The 25086-nt window shown below is 51.5% G+C and overlaps 4 protein-coding genes across 4 annotated transcripts; 2 read left to right on the plus strand and 2 right to left on the minus strand.

The window, feature by feature from the left end:
- Positions 1-2985: 2985 nt before the first annotated feature.
- N7525_006986 (uncharacterized protein) lies at positions 2986-5159 on the plus strand (the record flags this gene model as incomplete). The annotated part of the gene is made up of 4 exons (XM_061213881.1): positions 2986-3166; positions 3231-3612; positions 3675-4272; positions 4341-5159. The coding sequence occupies 4 exons, from the start codon at positions 2986-2988 to the stop codon at positions 5157-5159; spliced, it is 1980 nt and encodes a 659-aa protein (XP_061068312.1).
- Positions 5160-5436: 277 nt separating this feature from the next.
- Positions 5437-6838, minus strand: N7525_006987 (uncharacterized protein; the record flags this gene model as incomplete). Its single annotated transcript, XM_002567506.1, has 2 exons — positions 5437-6272; positions 6337-6838. The coding sequence occupies 2 exons, from the start codon at positions 6836-6838 to the stop codon at positions 5437-5439; spliced, it is 1338 nt and encodes a 445-aa protein (XP_002567552.1).
- A 789-nt stretch (positions 6839-7627) lies between these two features.
- On the minus strand, positions 7628-15589 carry N7525_006988 (putative polyketide synthase; the record flags this gene model as incomplete). The annotated part of the gene is made up of 3 exons (XM_061213882.1): positions 7628-10646; positions 10696-14921; positions 14954-15589. The coding sequence occupies 3 exons, from the start codon at positions 15587-15589 to the stop codon at positions 7628-7630; spliced, it is 7881 nt and encodes a 2626-aa protein (XP_061068313.1).
- Positions 15590-16938: 1349 nt separating this feature from the next.
- N7525_006989 (type I polyketide synthase) lies at positions 16939-24978 on the plus strand (the record flags this gene model as incomplete). The annotated part of the gene is made up of 6 exons (XM_002567508.2): positions 16939-17148; positions 17206-17292; positions 17351-17408; positions 17470-17803; positions 17861-24074; positions 24136-24978. The coding sequence occupies 6 exons, from the start codon at positions 16939-16941 to the stop codon at positions 24976-24978; spliced, it is 7746 nt and encodes a 2581-aa protein (XP_002567554.2).
- Between the last annotated feature and the right edge of the window lie 108 nt (positions 24979-25086).

Here is a 25086-nt window from a genome sequence, read left to right on the forward strand (position 1 = left end):
GTCAAAATCTAGCCACTTGCCTTCTCCAGAAGCTACATCGGTCACTTGGGCATTCGTCCCTCTTAAGCTGCGTAAGCCAATCATCATTAGCATGCAGTCTATCTCGGCCTTTTCTCTTCCTTGGTATCCCGATCTTGGGGAAACCCTACCGTCTCCGATATACCCAAACAGAATACGTTCATATAAAGGATACCGGATCTAGAATGTCTATTTTTTTTAACCCGTATATAGATAGAGAAATTCATTGGTCTATATATCTCCTTATAAAGGAAATTTAGTTTATGTAACCTCTATCCACTAGTTATTGCCTAAGGGCAGGGAAGTGTAATTCTCACACTTAGGACCAAAAGACCATAGCAACAATCGGAACGCCCGATTATCGCTGTAACGGTGTGTATATCAGGCCCCCGATCTCCATTAGGGATCTTAAGCAGTTATGGCGTAATCCATGTGGGAGCTGACCACCCCAAAACACCGTAATAAGCGACATATTCTACGCTTAAATCTTAGAAGGTTCTTATCTTGTTTCATTGTTTGTCGATAGTTCAGCACTATATGTTAGTTTGGGACCTGGAAGCTATATTGCCACGATACCAGCTAGAAATATATATCTTAATCTCCAAATTAGAAAAGAAAAGAACATCTTTAAATTTCCCAAGGAGGTTAGATTTTGCGTGAAGACCATTAGGCTGTAAGGAACAGTTCCTATAGGCAACCGTTGCTGCGATATCATGGTGTGATATATCGCATGTGAATTACGTTATGGTATTTACATCGGTCCATATGCGCCTCGAACCTGTTTGGGAAGTTTTCGTATACGACATTAAATCAGCCTTCTACTCCCCAAATATTGGGGTAGCATGTGGATGGATGGATGGATGGATGGCTTGAGGGATGCTGATTCTGCCCAATTGGTAAATATCTTTATGCCAGAGCGGATCACATTTAGGGTCCTCGCAACTGTGATGCGGGTGACTGGAGATTAACACATACATGGGCCTGCAGTAAGAGTGCACTGAAACTATTGAGTCTGATAGGCCCCCTTTAAAGCATCTCACGCCTATTTACTCCGTGGGTCTCTTTCATTTCCCAAACCTCGCTTTCTGTTCGTCTCCGAATATGTCGATTCACTTCCCGTTCACTCCTGGGGGCCAATAGTCAAGATGGTGACCCCAGGAGCCGTACAAACTCCTGGTAGTTCGTACATGTTGCTTGTCGATCGACTCAACCAGAACAGCCGTGAGTGAAATGCTATCGTATCAATGGGATGGAATTCCTGAGAGCGGGAAGTTAAGAGATGGGCGGGACGGAAGCCGTGTAAGATAAGATTAAACGTGAGATTTTAGCGTATTCCTGATTCCTGAAATTGCTGACATGCAGTGACTGCTGAACCCCGCTCGGAGTCGGATAGCCAGAGAGTCAGAGAGACCAGAGAGACCACATAGCGGGTCACGTTATGCCCCAAATGTGACTCTTTCTCGGAAGAGCTTAGTTTCCCAAGTTTGGCCTCTAAGACTTGGGATTATCCCATCCTCCCCATGGGGTATTACACTTGAAGGCCGTATAAGTGTAGCCCTTTGCCGCGGGTACCGGGATGGCGAAAAATAAGGTGCCAAGAAGGGGCGCTGAGAGGATCATAGGGTGTAGCCGCCAATCCACGGGCAGCCAAGACAGGTACAGGTCTTGTATAGTGTCAGATCACGTCAATCTCCAAACCGTGAAGGCTCGAGCGGAGGCGCCTTGAGTCTTGCCGTCCGCTTGTTTAGGAAAATCTACAAGCCACCACTTGGGTGGCATTTTTCGTCAGCCAAGAAGCCAAACCCTAACGAGAGGATGATCGTTGCACTCACTTTCTGGGATTACGGGAAGATTTCCCGGTGCTCGTGTCCAACCACTGTGGCTTCCAATGTTGTAACAGTTTGATACTAGGTGTGGTCTTGGCAAGTTAGTGGCCACTGCATATGTAGGGTCTGGAGCTTCACTTATTTCGGAGAAAGCACGGCAATCGATAGTGGCGATCGAATGTTGGTGACTTCCTCCGTTGAATCAATCGCAACCTCCGGAGTACAGAACACGTGGAAATAAGTGGCTCCATGCCCTCGGCTATGCCAAAGGGGTTCCGCCTCCCTGCATAGCGAGCATATCTAGAGTGTCTAAGAACCATACCATCGTCTACCTTTTGCCTGTTCCAGCTAATAGAGAATAGGGGACTGGCATCGTTGGAACACATTATCATCCCTGTGAGCCAGTTTGCCATTGATTCGGCCCTGGCGGAGCGCCGAGAATCATGCACAGGAATAGGGCGTCCAGATATATCCCTGTCTGCCAGGGTCCTTCCCCACGGACCTCCCAAACTGGGGCCGTCGACAGCCGCTGAGGAGGATTCAACTTACGCTTGAAGCTTGAAGAGAGCAATTCACATGTTAATTGATGGTATAACTATTGGAACATGCTCTCGCTTCGCTCCGTTGCCAAGTCTTCAAGATAAAGGATGCAACATCGTAATTGCTTGGTTGCGCAAGCCAAGTGGCTAAAAATATACCTTTGGCAATACGAGGCATTGAGGGGATTTTTGTTCCGGAGGCAGAACAGCCCACCGAGGAAACAATGGACCCATGAGGAGGGTCTCCAAGGTTGTCCATTGGATGCCAAGGGACCTGGCGATGACCAAGATGGGGCCGATGCGTATTGTCCGAACACCTGGCGCCGCAAAGGGCTAGGATAACAACAACACACGAGGTCTTCAGGGTCCATAAGGGGTCGCGATCCTCGATCCATTCGAAGGTTTGGTTGTTTTTTCTTTTTTTTCTTTTTGGCCTGAGCGTCCAATACGAGACTGGGGTTTCGCGATTGTAGTTTGATTACTATAAAATCTCCCGCTCGAGCCTGCAGATCCCCATCTGCATATCAGGTAGCCAGAGACTTGATATAACCGTCAGCAATCGACTAACCCTCGCACACTTCGAGAAAAAAAGAAAAAGAAAGATGAGAAGGCAACAGTCTGGGCTGGCTTGCGAGGAATGTCGTCGACGGAAAGCACGATGCGATCGTGTGCGTCCTCAGTGCGGTATATGCGCCGATGCAGGCCGTACTTGCATCGTCGTTGATAAAAGATCTCCACGAGGCCCCAAGAAGGGACAATTAAAGGATTTGCGATATCGGTTAGGTGAGTCGGGTCTAGTTGAAGAGCTCTGGCAATAGTGTCCACTGACCTAGACGGGCTACCACAGCGGTGATCGAACAACAACTGATCAATCAGAACCAGTCCCTTGACAGTAGTCACATATTACCAGACTCAAATAGAGGAAGCCTGGAACGAGAAGCGTCAAATGAACTTCACTGTGAAGATGGCACGATAGGATGCGACATGGATGAGTTGCAAATGTTGAACTTTGCTTCATCTGAAAGTATCTCCGCGTCTGACGGGCAGGAGGCAATTGACTGGACGTTGGCGTATGATTGTCGGGAAGAGAGATCGGGTACTTGGAATCATCTCGATATAAGCAACCCTCGCCCATGTATCATCACTCCTATTTCGCCCATTCAAACTTCTGCAAGCGAGATGACGCCCAAGGGGGAGCTGGATATGTCCGACCTCATGCAAGCTGATCTGTATGGAGGTTATGGTCCCTAAAACACAGGGTCTGAAAGCTGATATTACTGCATCTTTATAGGGATCTACTATATTTTGAGCGAGTCCATCCAATTGTCCCGATGATACACAAACGACGCTATCTTTCATGGGCCAACGAGAAAACGGTCTCACCTGCCCGAGCTTGCTTGCGCTCAGCCATGCGCACCATCGCTGCCGCCATGTCCGCTCAGTTCTGCGCGTTTTCCGATAAACTCTATGCCTGTACCCGAAGTATGCTGGAGATGCAAGACGTACAGGGCGAGAACGGTTTGCCATGGATGACAACCACGAGAGCGTCTCGCCGCCGGATTGAACACGAGATGATTCAGGCATGGCTCTTACTTGCCCATTGCGAGTTCTTACGCAAGCCTGAGCAGGACGCCCTCCTTGCCTCAACCAGGGCGGTTAGGCTTCTCCAGCTCTCTCGGCTATTTGATATTGACATGCACGATGATGAGACCTCGCCGAATGAGAACTCAGGGTCCTGTCCGTCAGTTTCTCCTTCCACGACGCAGAATCTCCCAGATGAAGCGTGGATAGAGACCGAAGAGAAGCGGCGAACGCTGTGGACAGCCTTTGTCCTTGACTGTTTATCCAGTATGCTTAGCGATCGACCGTCAATGTTGCACGAAGAGATGGTCGGTGAACTGCTCCTCTCCTTTCCTTGTGACAATAGACAGTTCAGCTAACAAGATTGACCCTACAGATAAACACACGTCTTCCGATGCCCGAGAGGGATTTTCAAGGTGGCCAGCGACCAACCCCTATGGGCTTCCTACCCGAAACAATGGGCAAGACCGGTGACTGCGAGACACTGTCCTCTTTTGCCCAGTGCGTTGTGCTCGCAAACCTTTTCGGGCGTTGCATAGCACACCGGCGGCTCGCACAGTCAGTATCCTTTCCGGAGTCTGGCTCCGAGTCAAAATCGCGGCAGTTTTGGATGAGGCACGAATGGCTGGCCGCGGCAGCCGCCCATGCAACAAGGACGATGCCACCGACACAAGCCCCCAATGAGTGTAAATCTGAGACCACAAAGTGTGATCCATTGGCTGCTTTCAATCGTATCCTCGCCTACAGTGCATGCATATCCCTTAGCGAGACGGCCGAAGCAAGGGCATGGGAGACCCTCGACGATCACACGCTGGCTTTGTCATATAGACAGGTAGCCAGCCAAGCCGCATACGAAATCGCTCTACTTATTCAAAAGGCGCCTCGGATAGCTTTCTTTAAGATGCATCCTGTCCTTCCTAATGCAATATACTTGGCTGCCAGGTTTCTCAGAACTACGACGCCACACTTCGCGACTCCAGCAGAACATGACCACAACAGCATTCACCATCTACTCGTCGCCCTGGGTTATCTTAGCAGTGTCAATAATCTGGCCCGAGACCTGCTGGTCAAAGCCGAAGCAGACGTTGGGAAAAGTGCACGGATAGCAACTGAAGTGACGGGGTCAAATTGGGATGCGTTAATGGGCGATACATCTAGACATATAGGCATGATGGAAACATCTATATCAGTGTAAAATCCAAATAAACTCAAAGCCATTACCGGCGTTATGTCTCCCGGTCGCCAAAGCTGCCTTTCATTTGTCTGAGGTAGATGTGAAATTATAATATATACGTTATCATCGTGCTTTGTCCGCTTCCCTGGCAGGTATAGATCTAGATGCAGTTATCTGAACGTGCTTTCGGGATTCAAGAGGTGCGAAATAACACCGAACCGACAATGAAGGCCCTTCACCTGCAGATCCAAATCGACGATAGGATGACAGCCGCGTCTCCGATAAATCCCCCAGAGGCTCAGAATGCAGTGTCTGCGCCCCTAACTCGCTCTCCCAAGATAGCCAAAGCGTCGCTTACCATACCAGCAGTATCGTGATCCCATAATTGATGACTACGGCTAATTATATCACGACTCAGCTCTTCAGCTGCCAGCCCCCAGTCACGATCCTTCCAAGTACACAGTTCACCTGTTCGCCTGCTACTCCGAACCAGCCACTGTGACCTCTCGTACCGTACCTCACTGTACACGGCCAATGCTTCCGATGCCACAATACCTGAGACATTCGGTGCTTCCGCCAACACAGCCAATACCTCCGCGAGAACCAGAGCGTCTTCTATCCCAAATCCAGCTCCGCCTCCCTGGTTTGGCGTTGAGGCATGTGCCGCATCCCCAGCTAAGCAAACACGGCCCTTGGCAAACGTCGGTACCGGTGCTTCTAGCATATCAAACACGGCCCATTTTTCTAGCTTCTCCGGGAACATCGACACAGCTGACCGGACAGTTGGACCAAATTCGGCAAATGCTTTGGTTGCCTCGTTCCGCGTTGCCGGGAGTACATATCTCTTGCTATCGCTACTTGTTTGAACCTCAGGCCATTCTTCCTTGTCCATGATGAAAGCCTCGATGTGCATTGCATGCACCTCGGCGAGGGGGATAGTGAGTACAAATGCGCCTGGACCAGTATGAAGTACCGCACTGGATGTCTTTTCTGGGCCGAGCACAGCGGTTGCTTGCGCTAAAGGCACCATACCACGGTATCCTAGTTGGTGTGAGTACTGGGCCCGAGGACAAAGTTCATCGGTTCCGAACATGGACGCGCGGACTTGAGATCTAATCCCATCACAGCCAATGACTATTGCTATTATTAGTACCGCCATGTTATTCAACAACCGGCAGCGCCTGATCCATTAACTCACCAACATCAGCATGGGCAATTTCGCCATCCCTGAACTTTAGCACTGCCCTCCCGGATTCATGATCTGTCTCAATCGAATCTAGCCATTTCCGGTATTGAACGCAGTCTTTCGGGATATGTTGGACAATTTGGTCGACGAAGTCGCACCGCCGACACGCCTTGTAGCCTCCCTTTACGTGAAGTTGAAACAACAATGCTGCGGTTGATGTGCGAGGATCTTCGCTGCCTTGTTCTCGAACACCGTCCACAAAATTGATCGTTCCACCTGACGGCGCACTCGCCACATTGGTAAAGCTTTGAAGGACGCATGGATCCAGCGCCTCCATGGCGCGCTGCGCGTTGGGTGTGAAGGTGATGCCGACGCCCAACTCACCAAAATTCTCGGCTCGTTCATAAATGGTGAAGCTAACATTCCGCTTCAACAGCCCGACAGCGAGGGCTAGGCCAGTGATGCCGCCGCCGACGATGGCAACCTCGAATGGGCTGTTGGCGGATCGAGTCATATTGAGGTCGGGTCGCGCGATAAACCGATGGGTGGATTTGAGGAATAACGACCTGGGCTAGATGAGTCTTATCATCCTCGATATTGTCCACATCAATAATCTTCTAGACGGAGTTTCTGCCGCTTCAATGACGTGGTTGGCTTTGTATCGGCGGACTCCGGAGTTTTTGTCGAACAAACCGGAGCCACATCTACTCCGAAGTACGTTGTTTGAAACTTGGCGCGGGGCCATAGAACAAAGAACACAGCTGATATGCGTTTCGAGATGGCGTCAGGTCAACCTCGTGTACGGTGGGTCTGAGTTATTGGAACAGTATAACCTCTACATAACAGATCTCCTCTGCCGGAGCTTTCCTATCTCAGTCACCACTGTGAGCTCAAAGTCAGGGCTGCCCAGTGCCACGTGATAAACCAGTGTGGACTATGGTCGAGAATATAGGCAAAATTGCACATTTTCTAAGGTATTTTGACTGAGCGCCTGCCTGGTTGATAATTAACCACCGAGGTCAGGTAGATTTCTAGGGTGATGAGTTAGATATGCTGCAAGAAATGGGATCGCATCATTCTTCTATTCTTCATCAGCCTGTCTGGTAAATAAGTCAGCCTTTTCACAGCCCAAATCAGGTGGAAGTTACCGAGGAATACATCAGAGCAGTTTTACAAAGATCAAACGAATGAAGCTTGGAAAATACAGATTGTAGGCGAGAAATATATCTAGAGTAGAGCTATCATTCTATATAATCCATGGAGGTAGACAAATGTGCAACTAGGATTAAAAAAAAGAAAACCATCAACGCAGGAACCCAGTGTCCTTCCAAACCTGGAAGTATTTCATAACTACCGCGTCAGCCACCGGCTGCACGCCTCTCAGTGTCGGCGAATGCTCCACGGCATTATTCGTGGCCATGGTGACCCCACCGCAAGACATGTGCTGGAACTTGTGCTCAAAGAAATCGATCGCCTTGCCCGCGGGGTTATCCCAGGGGTCCTCACCAGGGAATGCCTTCACCCGTCTCAGCCAGTCATCTAGTGGGACAATCCCTTTCTCTGGGATGCCTAGAGCCTGAGCTAGTACAGGGACGATCTCTGCCCAAGGCTTCCGCACCGGGTTATCCACATGGTAAACGGGATGGCAGTCCGGCGCATCACGTAGTAGTAGGTCTGCTAGCGTAGCCGAGGCTTGCTCGAGGGGCAGCCAGGTTAAGATGCCTTCCACCGCTGGGAAAGAACGCAGGGTCTGAGCGGACTTGAACAGGAACCCGAGAACTTCCATGTGGTTCCAGTACCCAGTCTCCATGGATCCTGATAGCTGACCCAATCGGACTGTCATTGCGCGGAAACGCTCCGGGTACTGACCCAATGTCTCGTGGAGGATCCGCTCACATATGACTTTCGCCCCGCCGTAGCCGTTCGGAAGAGCACTGTCGATATTCAGATGTTCTTCCGGAACTTGAATCTCGCCGGCGTGGACGGATGGGTATTTACCCACCGCCGACAGGGAAGAGATGAATTGGAAGGCGAACTTGAAGTCGGTGGCCTTGCGGCGAGCTGAGATCTCTGCTGCAAGGTCCACAAGATTGCGCATGATCGTGAACTGGGCCTCATTTTGCTTGAGAGAGCGCAGGCCGTTGACAGGGAAGGCATTGTGGATAATGTGAGTGACGTGGCAAAGTAAATGTTTGTACTCCTCTGTGTCTAGACCCAACTGTGCTTTGGAGGAGTCAGTCTCGATTACTTTCAATTTGGCGAGTTGTGAGGCATCTAGGGCAATGGACTTTGACTCCAGCGATTGAAGCTGGCGGTGCAATGGGTCACGAGGGGTAGCGTCCTTAGCTCTCGCACCTCCGATCGCCGGTCGATTCAGGCAGTAGACCCGGTCGACCGAAGGAAGAGAGACTAAATGGGCAATAATGTGGCTTCCAAGACTCCCGGTCGTCCCTGTGACGAGGACAGCCTTGCCGTACTCAGAAGAGTCAGTGAGATCTCCGGAGTAGGCAGGGATTGTGAAGCCTCGGATAGTTTCTTTGACATAGTCATCAGCAACCTGCTTTTTCTCGTTCAATTCCTCCTCGGATAGGTCATGGTCGTCAACTTGTTGCTTGGCGACAGGGGGAAGACGACCAACGTTCTGCTCGACATCGTCGGCCAGAGCGATTATGACCCGTTGGACACGCACTTCGGGTAGCTTCCCATCGGTCCACTCAACATGTTTGTAGCCTGCATCGAGTAGCTCCTTTTCCCATTGGCGTTCGTCTACAACGGCGTGCGTGCGTCCGTCTTCAAAGAGCCACCAGCCTTCCAGAGTACCCCAAACGACGTCCACCCAATGCAGCGTGCTGTTCATTTCCAGCAACATCAGAAAGCCATCTGGGCGCAGGAATTTGCGGATATTTTGCGTCGAGACTTGGAGTGAGTGTGTAGCATGCACAGCGTTACTAGCAATCACAATGTTTTGCGAGCCGATCAGTAGCGGGTCGGACGGAGGTTGTTCAATGTCGTGCACAGCGAACTTCATGAAGGGGTACTGTTTGAACTTCTTCTTGGCTTGCGCCACAAGAGACGGCGAAAGGTCGGTAAAGGTGTACTCGACGGGGATTCCAAGCTTGGCCAGCGCGGGAACGAGAACTTTGGTTGTCCCGCCAGTCCCAGCACCCATCTCAAGGATCTTCAAGGGACCACGATTCTGAGCGCAAAGTCTCAAGCTTTCTGCAATACGGGAGAGGAAATCAGCCATCAGCTGGAAATACAGCTTGTTGAACGGCAGCTCGCCATAGAAAGCGGCAACTAGTTCACGATTTTTGGCATCTCCAAAAATGAGTTGGGGACCATCGGCCTTTCCCGACAAAACGTCTGCCATCCGAGAACCTATATTGTACGTAAGCTGGTGGGAAGGGCCATCGTCCGGGTGGTGGGACATGAGGTCGTCCAATATGGCTTGGGAGGACTGTGTAGGGAGAGGAAGGGCGGTGCGAGTAATGATGCCTTCGTCCACGTCTATGATTCTCGTCTCTTCGAGCATCTTGTACAAGTATTCATGGAAGCGGTGATGGCGAGGAACAAAGGGTACGGGCTGCAGCACTTCCCCCGGCTTGGCGGCCACCAGGTCGCAGCCCAGCTGCTTGAAGGCATCGCTTGTAAGCACGAGGCACAGTCTGGTTTGCTTCTGGGAGGCACCATCAAGATAGCCGGCGCATTTCCATTTCTTCAAGTAGGCATCGGTCTGCTCATTAGCTGCGCGGAAGGCCTCGATAACGGCAAATGCCGGCAGGCCCACCTCGTTGCCAAGGTCGATATAAGATCTAGAAATGTCCTCTTCTTCCAGCTTGGGGCTTGGCGTGGCAAGAATCCCGTCGTTGCTGGATGGAGGAGTGTTTCGGGACGAAGAAGCTGCATCCGAAGACTGCGAGGCATCATCCTCACCCTCAAGCCCAAGTGTAGACTGAAGGAAAGCGAGAATGCCTGGTACGTCAAAGATACTCATGAGTTCAGACTGTTCCAAGGTGCAATTAAAGGTGGTTTCGACCTCGCGGGCCATCTCCATTCCCATCAGAGAATCAATCCCAATGTCTGCCAGTGCATCGGTTTCATTGATTTCCTCAGGCTCGAGTCCAGAGATATCTGCCAGGACGGGAAGAAGCTTCGCCCATAGCTCAGTCTTGGTGTTCCTCTTTTGAACCTGAGCACGAGCGGGCGGTGATGTCGTCATAGATGAATACTGGTTCTCAGTTGGCGCAGAACTGATGGGAGCAATTGTAGCGGGGAACGGTACAGGCGGTGCGGCAATAACAACGTTCGTGAAAAGTTCACTCCTTTAAGCTATATCAGAATCGTGATTCGTAGGCGGAATAAAATACTCACATGGATCTAGCACTGAATTTGACGCCAAGTAGGGCCTCGTCAAGTAGCCTAGATGCCGAATCGAACACAAAAATGTCTGTTATAAAGGTGTCTCCTTCTGTGCGCTTGTGTGTCGCAAGGATTTGCCATTCGCTTTGATGGTCGGCGTAAGATCCTTCGCTGATTTTCCGCAGGAGACTCGGTGACCTCATCCATTGCTCAATGCCATCGGCAATATAGACGGTGTCATCTGCGGTGTTCCGGCCCGGAGCAAGACAGTTCACCCAAATGCTGCCAACCTGGGAAAAAGTCTCCCCGAGGGCGAAGTCAAGCCAGGAGTCCCGAGACCGTCGCTTCACAGCTCGGCCAGCTGACTCGCTCGGTCGCCCAACCAGCCTTTGCAGGCCGCGGAATTTGGGGGCGTAGCTCACGAGGTCCGAGTAAACTTTATATATGCTCTGCCCTTGAATCACTTCGTCAGCATCGTCAGCAGACTCCAACGCCCGCAGGCATCGTTCATGCGTTACAAGCCGCTCCAGCCTACTAAACTCGAAGTTTGAGCGGGCGTCATCGGCACGGTGGAACTCAAGCTGTCCGCTCAGATGCACAGTCTTGCTAGAGTCGTCGGCTTCACTGGTCAACTTGAACTTCCAACCTTCAGGGGCATGTCCAGAACGTTCGAATTCAAGAAATACTGCCCTTGTTGGATCCATCACAAGCGGGAGGTGATTCAAGACGTTATAAATGTGGGGATGCAGCTCATTGGCCGCAATGACTTCCAGTCGAACGCTTGTGATTGCCTGGATTGCGGTGTCAATCCCGAATATGGGCGGACAGGCCTGGACAGTTTTTCCCAATGTGTATCCTGAGACAATATCGACATATGATTTCGTGGTTGTATTGATGCGGAACCGACAATCGGTCTCAGTCTTGTCGCCGTATCCCATGAAAGTGTAGAGGCCTGGTGCCGGAGCTTCTTGGTCCACACCACCGTTTTCATACACCAGTCGCTCGATTACCACCGGCTTTGGGGGCGGCTTAAACTCGAGCCAATGGCGATACTTCTCGAATTGGTACGGTGGGAGCATGATGGGTGCATATCCATAGGTTTGCGCCCGGGAGTGTGGCCAGAACGAGCAGGGCAACCCAGCATTCCACAGACTCATGGTCACGTCGGCGAGTTGTCGGGTCCCCTGAGTGGTGCCAGTGACACTGACTGGCTGGAAGGTGGAACCCTTCGGCATCCCCAACGCCCTGCCTGTCATTGTCGTTATGGTGGAATTAGAGCCAGCCTCCAACCAGATGGCCTCCGGATACTGACTCGCAAGTCTTTGGACGGCATGGTCGAAGTAGACAGGATTCCTCATGTGCTCAGCAACGTAAGCAGGTGAGATCGGACCGGTCTCCCGCTGCTCGGTTGCCCTTTCGAGAGGTATGTGGGCATTTCCAAAGCTCAGACTGCGGCCCAGGGCCTCCAGTTGTGGCCTCAAGTGCTCAACTAGGGTCGAATGGAATGCATTAGTCACGTCTAGCCTCTTGTGTTTAATTGGGATATCAAGGGTTGAAACTGTCTGCTGCACAGCATCAATTGCAGCGGCTGAACCAGCGATGGTGAAGCTCTTCGGGCCATTGAAACAGGCAATTGTCGCATGTCCAGCCCGTTCAGTTTCACCAAGACGCGCATTTGAAGCAACCAAGAGCTTTTCCACATCGTTTCGGTCCGCTTCAACTGCAATCATGGACCCCTTCTCCGGGCCCCAGCTCTCTTTGATAATCTTCGACCGGCCATGGACGAGCTTGAGCGCATCCTCCAGGCTGAGGATGCCTGATACGCAAAGTGCGGTGAGTTCTCCGAATGAGTGGCCAACCAAGGCTGCTGGTTCAACGCCGCAATCGATCCAGCTCAACGCACATGAATACTGCATGGAAAGGAGCAGCGGCTGGAGTACGGCCGGGTCAAGGATCGGCTCGCTTTGGAATATTCCCGGGTAGATACTACCCGCCCCGATCGACTTGCAGACACTGTCGCATCGATCGAGGTATTTACGTAGCACTGTGGCTTTGTCAAAGACTCCTCGGTCGAGGCCAACGGATTTGGACACCTGGCCCCCGAAGCACAAGATAACAGGTCGTACGGAAGGCACCGCAAATGTTTCGAAAGACGCCAGCTTTTCTTCGAGTTCAGTGATGGACTCGGCGCCGAACACGAAGCCCCGGCTAAGCGACCAGTTAGATTGCCGATTGACGTTGAATGACAAGTTCTCAATTCCTAGTACGTCTCTCGAGATGACCTTGTTCTTGATGAATTGGCGCAGTCGTGTGGCATAGGCCCGAATGGCTTTGTCGTCGAGCCCAGAAATATAAAATGGACATCTGAAAGTGGAAGTCGGCGATGTTAGATCCGCGCTTCCGTGACCGACTGCTTCACTTCCTGAGGGGTATTTCGGTGCCTGCTTAATCACCATGGAAGCATTTGAGCCAGCTGCGCCATAATTGTTGATGAGTGCTACCTTGGACTCGTCTTCCCAAGGGAGGGCTGCTTTCGTGATCTCCATATTATCCGCAGGTGAAGCCTTGATAGACGCGCTCATGGAGGTAAAGCTGGCCTGTGGGGGTATGCGACTTTCTTGCATCATCAACAACATCTTGATCAGTGCTACAACCCCAGAGGCACCCTCAGTATGACCAATCAGCCCCTTCACAGAGCCGAGTTGAAGAGGCTTTAGCCCCGCGCGGACGGAGCCACCAAAGACCTGGCGAATGCTGTCGTACTCTGCTGGGTCACCAACCGGAGTTCCTGTCCCATGAGCCTCGACGACCGAGATATCATTAACTTCCAACCCGGCCTTGCCGACAACGTTCTGGAACACGTTGGTCAGGGAAGACGGGTTGGGAACAAAGATCGGAGTATCGTTTTGATTCTGGTTGATGGCGGTTGCCGAAATCACACCCAGTATCTGATCGCCGTCGGCAATAGCATTGGATAATTTCTTCAAGAACACGGCGCCAATAGCCTCACCTCGACAATATCCATCAGCCTTTGCATCAAACGGCTTGCATTGCCCAGTAGGACTGAGGAACGATCCTGCAGCCAGGTTCTGGAAGAACATCGGGGTGCTATAAAAGTTCGTGCCACCCGCCAAGGCAGCAGAACAATCACCGCTCAGGATAGCCCGGCAGGCTAGATCTATGGCGACAGTTGATGCTGAGCACGCGGTATCGAGCATCATTCCTGGGCCCGTCCAACCAAAGTAATGACTAACCTTCCCAGCGATGTAGCTTCGAAGGGCACCTGTGGCGGAAAAGGCCGTCGGGGAAGTATGAGAGATATTGTTTTCATAGTCATTGGCGACGCAGCCAATATAGCATCCAATTCGGCGATCTGCACCAGGCCTGTGATAGTAGCCCGACTGTGCCACGGCCTGATAGGCAGTCTGCAAAATCAGTCGTTGCTGTGGATCCATGTGGAGGACCTCGCGAGGAGACTTCCTGAAAAACTTGTAGTCGAAAGCGTCGTAGTCATCGATGAAGTTTCCGTACCATTTCCTGTCCTCGCCGTCCTGGCCAGGTCGGAATACAGTCTCCATTGCAAAACGCTCGTTAGGGACAAGGTTCTTGTGCTGCGATCGGCCTTCCAACAGGATATTCCAGTACTGCTCCAAATCCTGTGCCCCGGCGACCTGGCATGACATGCCAATTACAGCGATATCGTTGTCGATACATCCTGACGGCATATCTGGATTTGAATGGCGTTGGCCAGTACTCTGAAATTCGTAGTGGGTGACTTGGCTGTTTAGTCTTCGCAGGAGGGTGGGCGGGACACATCGCTCTGGGCCAAATTCAATGACCTTAGAAGTCCTATCTTGCAATGAACTGGACACTGCGGAACGGAAGGTCTTCACCCAGTTAAATTGTTCCACCAGGAACGCACGCGAAGCAACTTCTAGTAGACTGTCATTGTCTGCTAGGATCTTCTCGGAGTTGACCCGTGTGCGAAGAATGAGAGAAGAAGCATCGGGCAATTGGAAAAGGGGATCTTTTCTACAGAAGCTAAACAGGGCTTCAAGATCGTTATTGTAGAGCTCGCCTGCATGAAAGCGTCCATGAAACTCGGTTTCGCTAGCTGTAAACCCTGCTCGTGAAAGATGTCCCTTCAAGTCGGAGGCAATTCGGGAAGGCGTTGTCACCGTAGCTCGATTATCGTCATATAGGACAGATATGTAAGCCTGTGCGTGTGGCTTGTTAGACTGAATCAGAAAAGCGAGAAATGGAGACTCACGCCCGGACAAATTTCCAGCACTTTCTTTAAGTCGGACAAAGATTGCCCACCTCTCCAGAAAGCGATCAATGACACTGATGATCCAGTCACATCAGAGATGTCTTGTGCGTCAGAGAGAGCTCCTAATACAAAGACTTTGCGAAGCACCGCCGCGGCATTGTGGTGGAACTTTGCCCAGGATGAGCTGCTCGATACCACCAGGGCACTGAAAACGCCTAGGCAGCAGCCCACTGTCTCTGTTTGGGCGGTAGAAGGTAATTGAAACAGCTTGCCATCTCCATTCGCTGACTGTGATGACTCGACATATTGTAGGTATTCCACAAGTTGTGCGATGATGACAAGTGGCCCAAGAATGGCGTTGGGCAAATTTGCAACCGTAGTTCGAGGAGTAATGACTCCTGTTCGAAGCCATTCTGCTAGCCTACGGGCGTGGTCTGCGCCGGGAGTCTGTTGTAGTTTGGGAATTGATTCAGACAGAGCATCCCAGCCACTCTCGATGTCCTCGATAGCGCGGACAGCCCATTGGCTGGCAGCATCATCTTTGACGAATGACAGAATCCGACTGAAATACGTCTGGTCAAGGCTCATGGCCCCAGGCCCAAACAAAAGCAATGTCTTAGCACTCGGCATTGCCATAGTTGATGTGGTATCAGGTTGGGAAGCTGGACTGACGATCAAGTGGCAGTGTTGAGTACCACAAGTCTTACTTCAAGATGTATTTCGACTACTCAGGTCAAGAGTGCCATGGGATGAGGGTTTAGAAGTAACCATATAGAAGCCCGGAGAAACCATCTCCTTTCTGTGGCCGCCATGACAGACTCAGACAACTAACCTGCATTAGGAATATCGTCGGCCGTATTGCCAGACTGCGGCGCGGACTTGGAGAAAAACACGTCCCTGTGAACCGGAGTTTGATACCCTCGGCCGGAGTTTTCGGCCATATCCGGGGTCCATCGTCCTGGAGATAGCCATGGATGTAAAATGATGATATTCTGGGGCTGACCATCGGAGATGACCAACGGGAGAGGCAAAACTGTTAACTAGATACAGTGGGATCGAAGTATTGGGCTAACTACCTAGGTAGTTAACCCTTGTACCTAGCTAGGTGTACCGCCTTATATACCGCCTCGCTTTTAATATACTGCTATGAAAATAAACAGTAAGCCGCTTATGCGACCGTGTACTTCTCCGGTAGTATTCTCCCATAGTCTTTTTATGTATATTTTTAGTGGTCTTTTTGTAGCAGTCTCCCTTTTTACATACCTTTGACTGCTTAGTGTTGCTAGATCATGTGGCTAGGTACATACTAACTGCGAACACTTAACTAGAGTTTTAGTCCGGCAGAAGCGGCAGAATTTGGAGAGCGGTATATCTAGGTACATCTTTCGGAGGTCCCACATACGGCACATCGTCCAAGGAGACATGATAGAGAGATTTTACAATGAAATTGATTGCTCGACTATGTGTACGGCAAATAGCTTCCAGGTCACTAACCTGGCGCGTTGAGTGGTTCACTTGGATAGGAAAATATATATATCTGGTGAATATCTTCAAAATAAGTCTGGTTTCACCCCACTCAGATTGAGTAGTCGTTTCCACACCACAGGATAATCCAGAGACTTGGGCCGAATACGGGAACTAATCTGCCTGCATGGGCTTTCATCCAGGACATGTCGTGATGTGGCCTCATTGTTGTGGTTTCTCCGCAGGACTTGGAATAACTCCAACTCCGCCTCACAGAATCACAGCATGTACCCCGACACCACTGATTACTCCGATCCCCAATGTCCATTGTCCGGGAACGAGATAATGAATACTGAGCCATCCGCATGCCCTCTAATTTACCCAACGAAGCCCTGGGTATCTAAGAGGCAGGGGCATAGATCTGGATTCCCACTGCAGGTTCGCCCAAATCCCATGGTATCTATCCCACGGCACGAAGGCCTATCCTTTCAACCTAGTTGTCGACATCTAAACAACACAATATGGGAAGCATCGATAACACGGCACGCGGGTCATCCGCCAGCGAGCCGATCGCCATCATTGGCATGAGCGCCAAATTTGCTGGCGACGCAACCAACACCGACAATCTCTGGCGCATGTTAATTGAGGGAAGAAGCGGTTGGTCGCCCTTCCCCGACTCTAGATTTCGATCAGAAGGCGTCTACCATCCAAATAATGAACGACTCAATAGTGTGAGGCCTCACCCCGCACTCCTACAGAAAGAAGTCTTAACAAAAGTCATTGCCTAGACACATGTGAAGGGTGCACATTTTCTCGCAGAGGATGTCGGACTGTTCGACGCGGCATTTTTTGGTTACTCGGGTGAAACAGCGGCAGTGAGTGCTTTGCTGGGTCAGCTTCTTGGACTTGACGCCTACTGACCATGACTTTAAGTCAATGGACCCGCAGTACAGACTCCAGCTCGAGTCCGTCTACGAGGCATTGGAAAATGGTGAGAGAAACGTTCCCTTCACAGCCTTTTTCTTTGAAAAGTCTTTAACCAAGCATCACAGCCGGTCTGCCATTGACGAAGATCGCTGGTTCCAACACCTCGGTGTTCACAGGAGTGTTTGTACACGATTATAGAGATGGCTTACTCCGCGATGCCGACAACTTACCCCGGTTGATGGCCACTGGCACGGGTGTTCCCATGATGGCGAACCGTGTATCACATTTCTTTGACCTGCGCGGCGCCAGTATGACAATAGAGACGGCGTGCTCCTCGGGAATGGTGGCAGTGCATCAAGCCGTTCAAAGCTTGAGGACTGGAGAGGCGGATATGTCCATTGTTGGCGGTGCCAACCTGACGCTCAACCCAGATATGTTCAAGGCGCTAGGTTCTGCTGGGTAAGTCAAGTACCCTAACTACCGTAATAGAACGAATGGCTGAATTGTTTATGAAAGGTTTCTTTCTGCCGACGGCAAGTCCTATGCATTTGATTCCCGCGCCAGTGGATATGGCCGCGGCGAAGGTGTTGGAACACTAGTCGTGAAGCGCTTGTCAGACGCCCTTGCCGCAGGAGATCCGATTAGGGCTGTGATTCGAGAATCGATGCTCAACCAAGATGGCAAAACTGAAACAATTACGTCCCCGAGTCTAGAGGCACAAGAAGCCTTGGTGCGCGGATGCTATCAAAAAGCAGGTCTCGACCCTCGAGAAACGCAATATTTTGAGGCACATGGCACTGGTACGCAGGCCGGGGATACTATTGAGGCACAGGGCATTGCAACTGTTTTCGCATCACGTCAAGAACCATTGCTCATCGGATCGATCAAGACAAACGTTGGCCACACAGAGGCCGCAAGCGGACTTGCAAGCATCATCAAAACTGCACTAGCCATGGAAAATGGAGTCATCCCGCCTTCTATCAACTTCGAGAAGCCTAACCCGAAGATCAGCTTGGATGATTGGAATCTGAAGCTTGTTCGGGAAGTGGAAACATGGCCAGCGGGCCCCATCAGACGCGCATCAATCAACAACTTCGGATATGGAGGAAGCAATGCGCACATAATCTTAGAAGATAGCGCTTCGTGGGTCAAGGCTATTGGTGGCCAGAATGGACGTACCAATGGGTTCGCGGATGGACATTCGAACGGACCAAACGCAAATGGTCACCACTCCACGCTGGACCCACATGTGCAAGAAAGCCAAGTTATCTCAAAGGTCCTTGTATTGAGTGGGAAGGACAAGCAGGCGTGCGAGAAAATGACAGCGAACCTTGCGGACTACCTGAGACAAACCCAGTCAACAAACTCCAATCCACGAGAGCTCCTCGACAGTTTGATCTATACGCTAGGTCAACGGCGCAGCCGCTTCCCATGGGTAGTAGCACATCCAATACCAGTTACGGAGGGGTATGAAACCGTAGTTCAGACTCTCCAGTCGCCCAAATTCAAACCAACACGCACTTCGCGTCGACCTCGGATCGGTATGGTGTTTACAGGCCAGGGGGCACAGTGGAATGCCATGGGAAGGGAGCTCATCGAGGCCTATCCCGTATTCAAAGCATCTCTTCAAGAGGCCGCAGGATATCTTGAACAGTTTGGCGCCGAATGGTCATTGATGGATGAGTTAATGCGAGATGCCGAAAAAAGCCGCATCAATGAAGTCGGCTTGAGTACTCCGATCTGCGTGGCAGTACAGATCTCGCTTGTGCGCTTGTTACGGGCTTGGGGAATCGTTCCTGTCGCTGTTACCAGCCATTCGAGTGGAGAGATTGCCGCCGCTTACAGTGCGGGTGCCGTAAGTTACAAAACAGCTATGGCCTTTTCCTACTACCGTGCGGTGCTGGCGGCAGACAAGAGCCTACGCGGGCCAGTCAAGGGCGGCATGATTGCCGTCGGACTTGGATTAGAAGAGACGGAATCCTATCTTCGCCGGCTGAGCTCAGAGGGCCAAGCTGCCATAGCTTGCATCAACAGCCCGTCTAGCATAACGGTCTCCGGTGACCTTTCGGCAGTGGTAGAGCTGGAGGATCTGGCCAATGCAGATGGTGTATTTGCTCGTCGTCTGAAGGTGGACACGGCCTGGCACTCGCATCATATGACTCCAATTGCGAATGTCTATTGCGAAGCCTTGGAGAATACACGAGCTGAAAAGATTGACCGAGATGCTCTGACCACCGTTGCATTCTCATCTCCAGTAACTGGAGGTCGTATTACAGATGCTCAACAGATCGCGCGCCCGGAGCACTGGGTTGAAAGCTTGGTACAGCCTGTGCAGTTTGTCGCCGCTTTCACCGATATGGTACTCGGCGGCTCGGGATCTGTTGGCTCTAACGTGGATGTGGTCGTTGAGGTGGGCCCGCATACAGCGCTGGGAGGCCCGATCCAGGAGATCCTTGGACTGCCCGAGTTCAAAGATTTGAACATTCCATATTATGGAACTCTCGTTCGCAAATTAGACGCCCGGGACAGCATGCATGCACTTGCTTCTAGTCTTCTACGAGAAGGCTATCCTGTTAATATGGGAGCAGTGAATTTTGCACATGGGCGGGGACAGTACGTCAAAGTACTGACCAACCTACCATCGTACCCCTGGAACCACCAGGCAAAGCACTGGGCTGAGCCACGGCTAAATCGGGCCATACGTGAACGATCCCAGCCTCCTCATGACTTGCTCGGATCCATCGTCGAAGGCTCAAATCCAAATGCACCGTCTTGGCGACACATCCTTCGAATGTCCGAGTCACCGTGGACCAGAGATCACGCTATTCAATCCAACGTCATCTATCCAGCCGCTGGGTACATTTGCCTGGCTATCGAGGCAAGCCGTCAGCTTCATGTGCTCAATCAAACGGCCGGAGAGATTGGTGGATACCGGCTTCGCGACGTTGATTTCTTACAGGCCCTCATGATTCCGGATAGCTCAGACGGCATCGAGATTCAAACGACGATACGTCCAGTCAGCGAGAAGGACATTGCCTCGCAAGGATGGAGGCATTTCGAGGTCTGGTCCGTTACAACAGACAACCGCTGGACCCAACACGCAAAAGGGTTGGTCTCTGTTGAACTTGGAGAGTCTTCTGTCCGGATGTCCCGACCAGCTAGGAAGAACATTACTGGCTACACGCGGCGAATTCTTCCTGCTGATCTATTTGCCAACTTGAGGAATCTGGGGATTACACACGGGCCGGTTTTCCAGAATATGGACAGCATCATCCAGTCTGGTTCTGAAATGCGAAGTGTGGTGAGCATGACTTTGCCCGACGTCTCTGTTCCCAATGACCTTCCCCGAAACCACATTCTGCATCCCGTCACGTTGGACTCGGTAATCACGGCCCCTTACTCAGCAGTCCCTGGAGCTGCTGCCCGTGAAATTACTGCCAAGGTGCCCAGGTCTGTTGAGAGATTCTGGGTATCCAGCAAGATAAGCCACGATGCGGGACATTCGTTGGAGGCAGACACGACGCTCATCCGCGATGATGATCAAGGAATGGCGGCAGATGTGCTGGTTTCTGATCATGACACCGGAAATATTATGCTCGAAATGAATGGCTTTTCTTACCAGTCTTTGGGACGGAGCACGTCACTACAGAAATCCGAATCTTGGCCGAATGAGCTGTGCAACAAGGTAGTTTGGTCGCTCGATATTTCCACGCCTTTGCCTGCTACCTTGGCTGCAGTGAGAAATGAATTGGCCTGTACCGTCCAATCTGCTGAATGTGACACTACAAAAGCTACATTGCGTGCGTGTATCTACTTTATGCAACTGGCTCTCGTCGCTCTGGACTCGCACGACATAGCTGAGATGGAGCAACATAATGCGTCATACTATACATGGATGAAGGACACTGTCGAGCTGGCCAGCTCGGGAAAACTGTTCGAAGGTAGCGCCGAATGGTTATACCATTCAGAGAATGAGAGGCAGCTTCATATTGAACAGGTTCAGACCAGATTGGATGGGGAGATCGTGTGTCGGCTGGGAACTCAGCTGGTAGACATATTGCGCGGACATACCGGAGCACTCGACCTGGTCATGCAAGACAATCTGCTATCTCGTTTCTACAGCTATGCTCCACGGTGGAAACGGGCGGGGACGCAGATCGCAGGACTTCTTCGCCATCTCTCCCACAAGAATCCCCGTGCTCGCATTTTGGAGGTGGGTGCGGCCACAGGCGCCATTGCACTCCATGCCCTTGGAGCCCTAGGCACGTCTGACTCGGGTGGTCCCAATGCCTCCATGTACCACTTTACGGACACTTCTACGGCTTTGTTCGAGACAGCGAGAGAAAGCCTGCAGCCCTGGGCTGATCTGCTGTCCTTCGATGAACTCGACATTGAGCATGATCCAGCATCGCAGGGGTATACACCCGGGACCTACGATATAGTGATCGCCTCAAATATCCGATCTATCTCTGAGTCCACATCGCAAGCGCTGAGCAACATCAGCTCCCTGCTAAAGCCCGGCGGCACCCTCTTGCTGGTGGAACCTTTGAAATACGAGGTCGATGTTCACTTTGTCCGTCGGCTACTTCCTGGCCGGTGGTGGGACGATAGCACAGAGCTGAAGGCAAACCTATGTCTGGATATGCCATCCTGGGAAAATCAACTCCTAAGCGCCGGTTTCACAGGTGTTGAACTCGAGTTGCTGGATCGTGAAGACCCCCAAGAAGCCGCTTTGGTGACTTTCATGTCCACTGTGCAATTACCACAGCCACCAAAATCAAATGTGGATGCGGACCAAGTGGTCATTGTCACAAGTCGAAACGGATGTCCTCCAGCTGCTTGGGTGAAGGGCCTCAAGGATGCCATCGCTGCCTACACCGTCAGTGAAGGGAAACTAGGTCCCATTGTTCAGGATTTAGAATCCTTAGCTGCAACAGCTGCGTCTTATGCGGACAAGATCTGTATCTTCCTTGGCGAGGTGGATGAAGGCATCCTATACAACTTGAATTCGACATTATTGGAGGGAATTCGTTCAATGAGCACCAACTCTAAAGGATTGATCTGGGTGACGCGTGGTGGTGCTGTGGACTGTGAAAGGCCAGAAATGAGTTTGGCGACCGGGTTCATTCGTTCCCTGCGCAATGAATATGTCGGTCGCAAGCTGCTGACCCTCGACCTGGATCCCAAGGGAACACCGTGGTCTGACGTTAGTATGGCTGCAATTGCCAAGATTCTGGGTACGGTCATTGGGAATTCCGCCGGTGGCTCTATGGTAGAGAAAGGTGCCGTGGAGCTCGAGTACGCCGAACGAGATGGCGTTATCTTGATCCCGCGAATCTACCATGATGTGACGAGAAACCGAATGCTTTCCCCCGATGCATCAGATGCCGCCATGGAGAAAATCTCAATTGAGAATTTCTACCAACCAACCCGCCCTTTGTGTTTAAAACCGGATTTGCTAGTCTTCGGTGACGATGACTTCTCTGCCGATTATCTTGAACATCTCCCACCGGCATCCCTGGAAGTGCAACCTAAGGCGTATGGTGCTACACTGAACAGTGTCGGTGATCATATCGCTGGCTTTGAGTGTGCCGGAATAATTACGCAAGTTGGGGAAGAAGCAGCAGCCCAAGGCTATGCAGTCGGTGATCGCGTTCTCTCAGTCTTGCGACATTCATCTTTTCCGAGCCGGGCTGTCGTCGACTGGAAACTGACGACGCGCATGCCAACTGACATGACCTTCCAGGAAGGAGCATCACTTCCGTTGTCTTTCCTCAGTGCATACTTTGCCCTGGTCGAAATCGCGCGACTGCAGCGTTCTCGGTCAGTCTTGATTCACGCTGGTGCTGGAGATGTTGGGCAAGCTGCAATCATGGTTGCCCAGCATCTCGGGGCGGAGGTATATGTGACAGTTGGTAGCCCTGCAGAGCGTGGCCTGCTCATACTGAAATATGGTCTGCCGGCGGATCATATCTTCAGTTGTACAGACTTGTCACTTGCAAATGCGGTAGTAGCTGCGACACAAGGCCGTGGAGTTGACGTGGTTCTCAACTCACTGACTGGCCCGCTCTTTCAAGAAAGTCTTAACCTTGTGGCCCCGCTTGGCCACTTTGTGGAGATTGGCAGGCGCAATACCCAGACAAATGGCTATATGCACATGCGGCCATTCGATCGTGGCATTTCATTCGCGACCCTTGATATACCTAGCTTGCTGGAGTATCGGGCGATGGATGTTCACCGTTGCCTCGCTGAGTTGACACGTCTCATCGAGTTAAAAGCCGTGACACCTGTCCACCCAATCACCTTCCATGCCATAGGAGAGATCGCGGAGGCATCTCGTCTCTTAAAAGCGGGAGACCAGATTGGCAAAGTGGTCTTGTCGGTCGATGAGCATTCAACGGTTACTGCCGTGCCATCCAAGCCGGCTGCAAAGCTCTCTTCCGAGGTCTCGTACTTGATCGTCGGTGGCAGTGGCGGCTTAGCCCAGTCTGTGGCGCACTGGATGGTCAACCGTGGAGCAAGAAATCTGGTCCTTCTATCTCGGAGTGCTGGGACGAGCGAGAAGACCGCTGCATTTGCCGAGGATCTCCGCCAGGCAGGATGTCGTCGAGTTTTGCCCATCAGCTGCGATGTTGCCAATGAGGAAAGTTTGGGCGACGCCATCAATCAATGTGCTCAAGAGGGCTTACCCCCCATCAGAGGTATCATTCATGCTGCGTTTGTTCTTCGTGTAAGTGTCGAAAACTCCAACCGTAATCCTGAAATAAAACAACTAACCGCGTATCTAACAGGATGCCTTCGTGGAGAAAATGACCCTTGATGACTGGACATACACTATTCAGAGCAAGGTCGCCGGCACCTGGAACCTGCACAACCAGTTTAATTTGCCCGGCGACCTCGACTTCTTCGTCTTGTTCTCTTCTATCAATGGAATTCTTGGATATGCCAGCCAGTCTGCATATTCCGCAGCTGGTGCATACGAAGACGCCCTCGCCCACTGGCGAGTCAAGCATTGTGGCCTTCCCGCTGTGTCAATTGACCTCTCCGTCGTCAACGCGGTCGGCTACGTTGCCGAGGCAAACGCATCCGAAACACTACGCCGGTCTCTCCTCAGAGCTGGCCGCAGAGTCATCGATGAAGATCATGTTCTTGGCTCGCTAGAGTCTGCCATTCTATCGCCCTTCGACCCACAATTCGTGGTCGGTGGTATAAACTCCGGGCCAGGTCCCCATTGGGATCTTGACGGCGATCTAGGCCGTGACATGCGTGTCTTGCCACTCAAGTATCGCCCTCCGGCTGTAACCGGACAGAGTCAGGACGATGATTCTAGCAGCGACTCTCTCGCCGCAAAAATGATCGCCTGCGAGTCACAGGGCGATGCCGTTCGTGTTGTTGGGACTGCCATCGCAGAAATGCTGGCTGAAATGTTCCTTGTTCCTATTGAGGATGTCGATCTAGGCCAGTCCCCCTCGCAGCAAGGAGTTGACTCTCTTGTAGCAGTTGAGGTCCGGAACATGCTTTTCAGCCAGGCCGGTGCTGAAGTTTCCATCTTCAATATCATGCAAAGCCCCAGCCTGACGCAACTAGCGATTGATGTTGTGGATCGCAGTGCGCACGTCAAGCTTGCCGGTTGATCATATTATTGGTCATGTCCGAGAAGCTGTCAATTTTTGTATAGACCACGGGAGCGATGTCAGGCTGCATCGGCAGCGCTAGTCTTGCTTCTATGGGTGATCAATATT

Source organism: Penicillium rubens (genome assembly GCF_028828025.1).
Source record: "Penicillium rubens strain IBT 27055 chromosome Unknown utg000003l_segment0_segment0, whole genome shotgun sequence".
Lineage (NCBI taxonomy): Eukaryota > Fungi > Ascomycota > Eurotiomycetes > Eurotiales > Aspergillaceae > Penicillium > Penicillium rubens.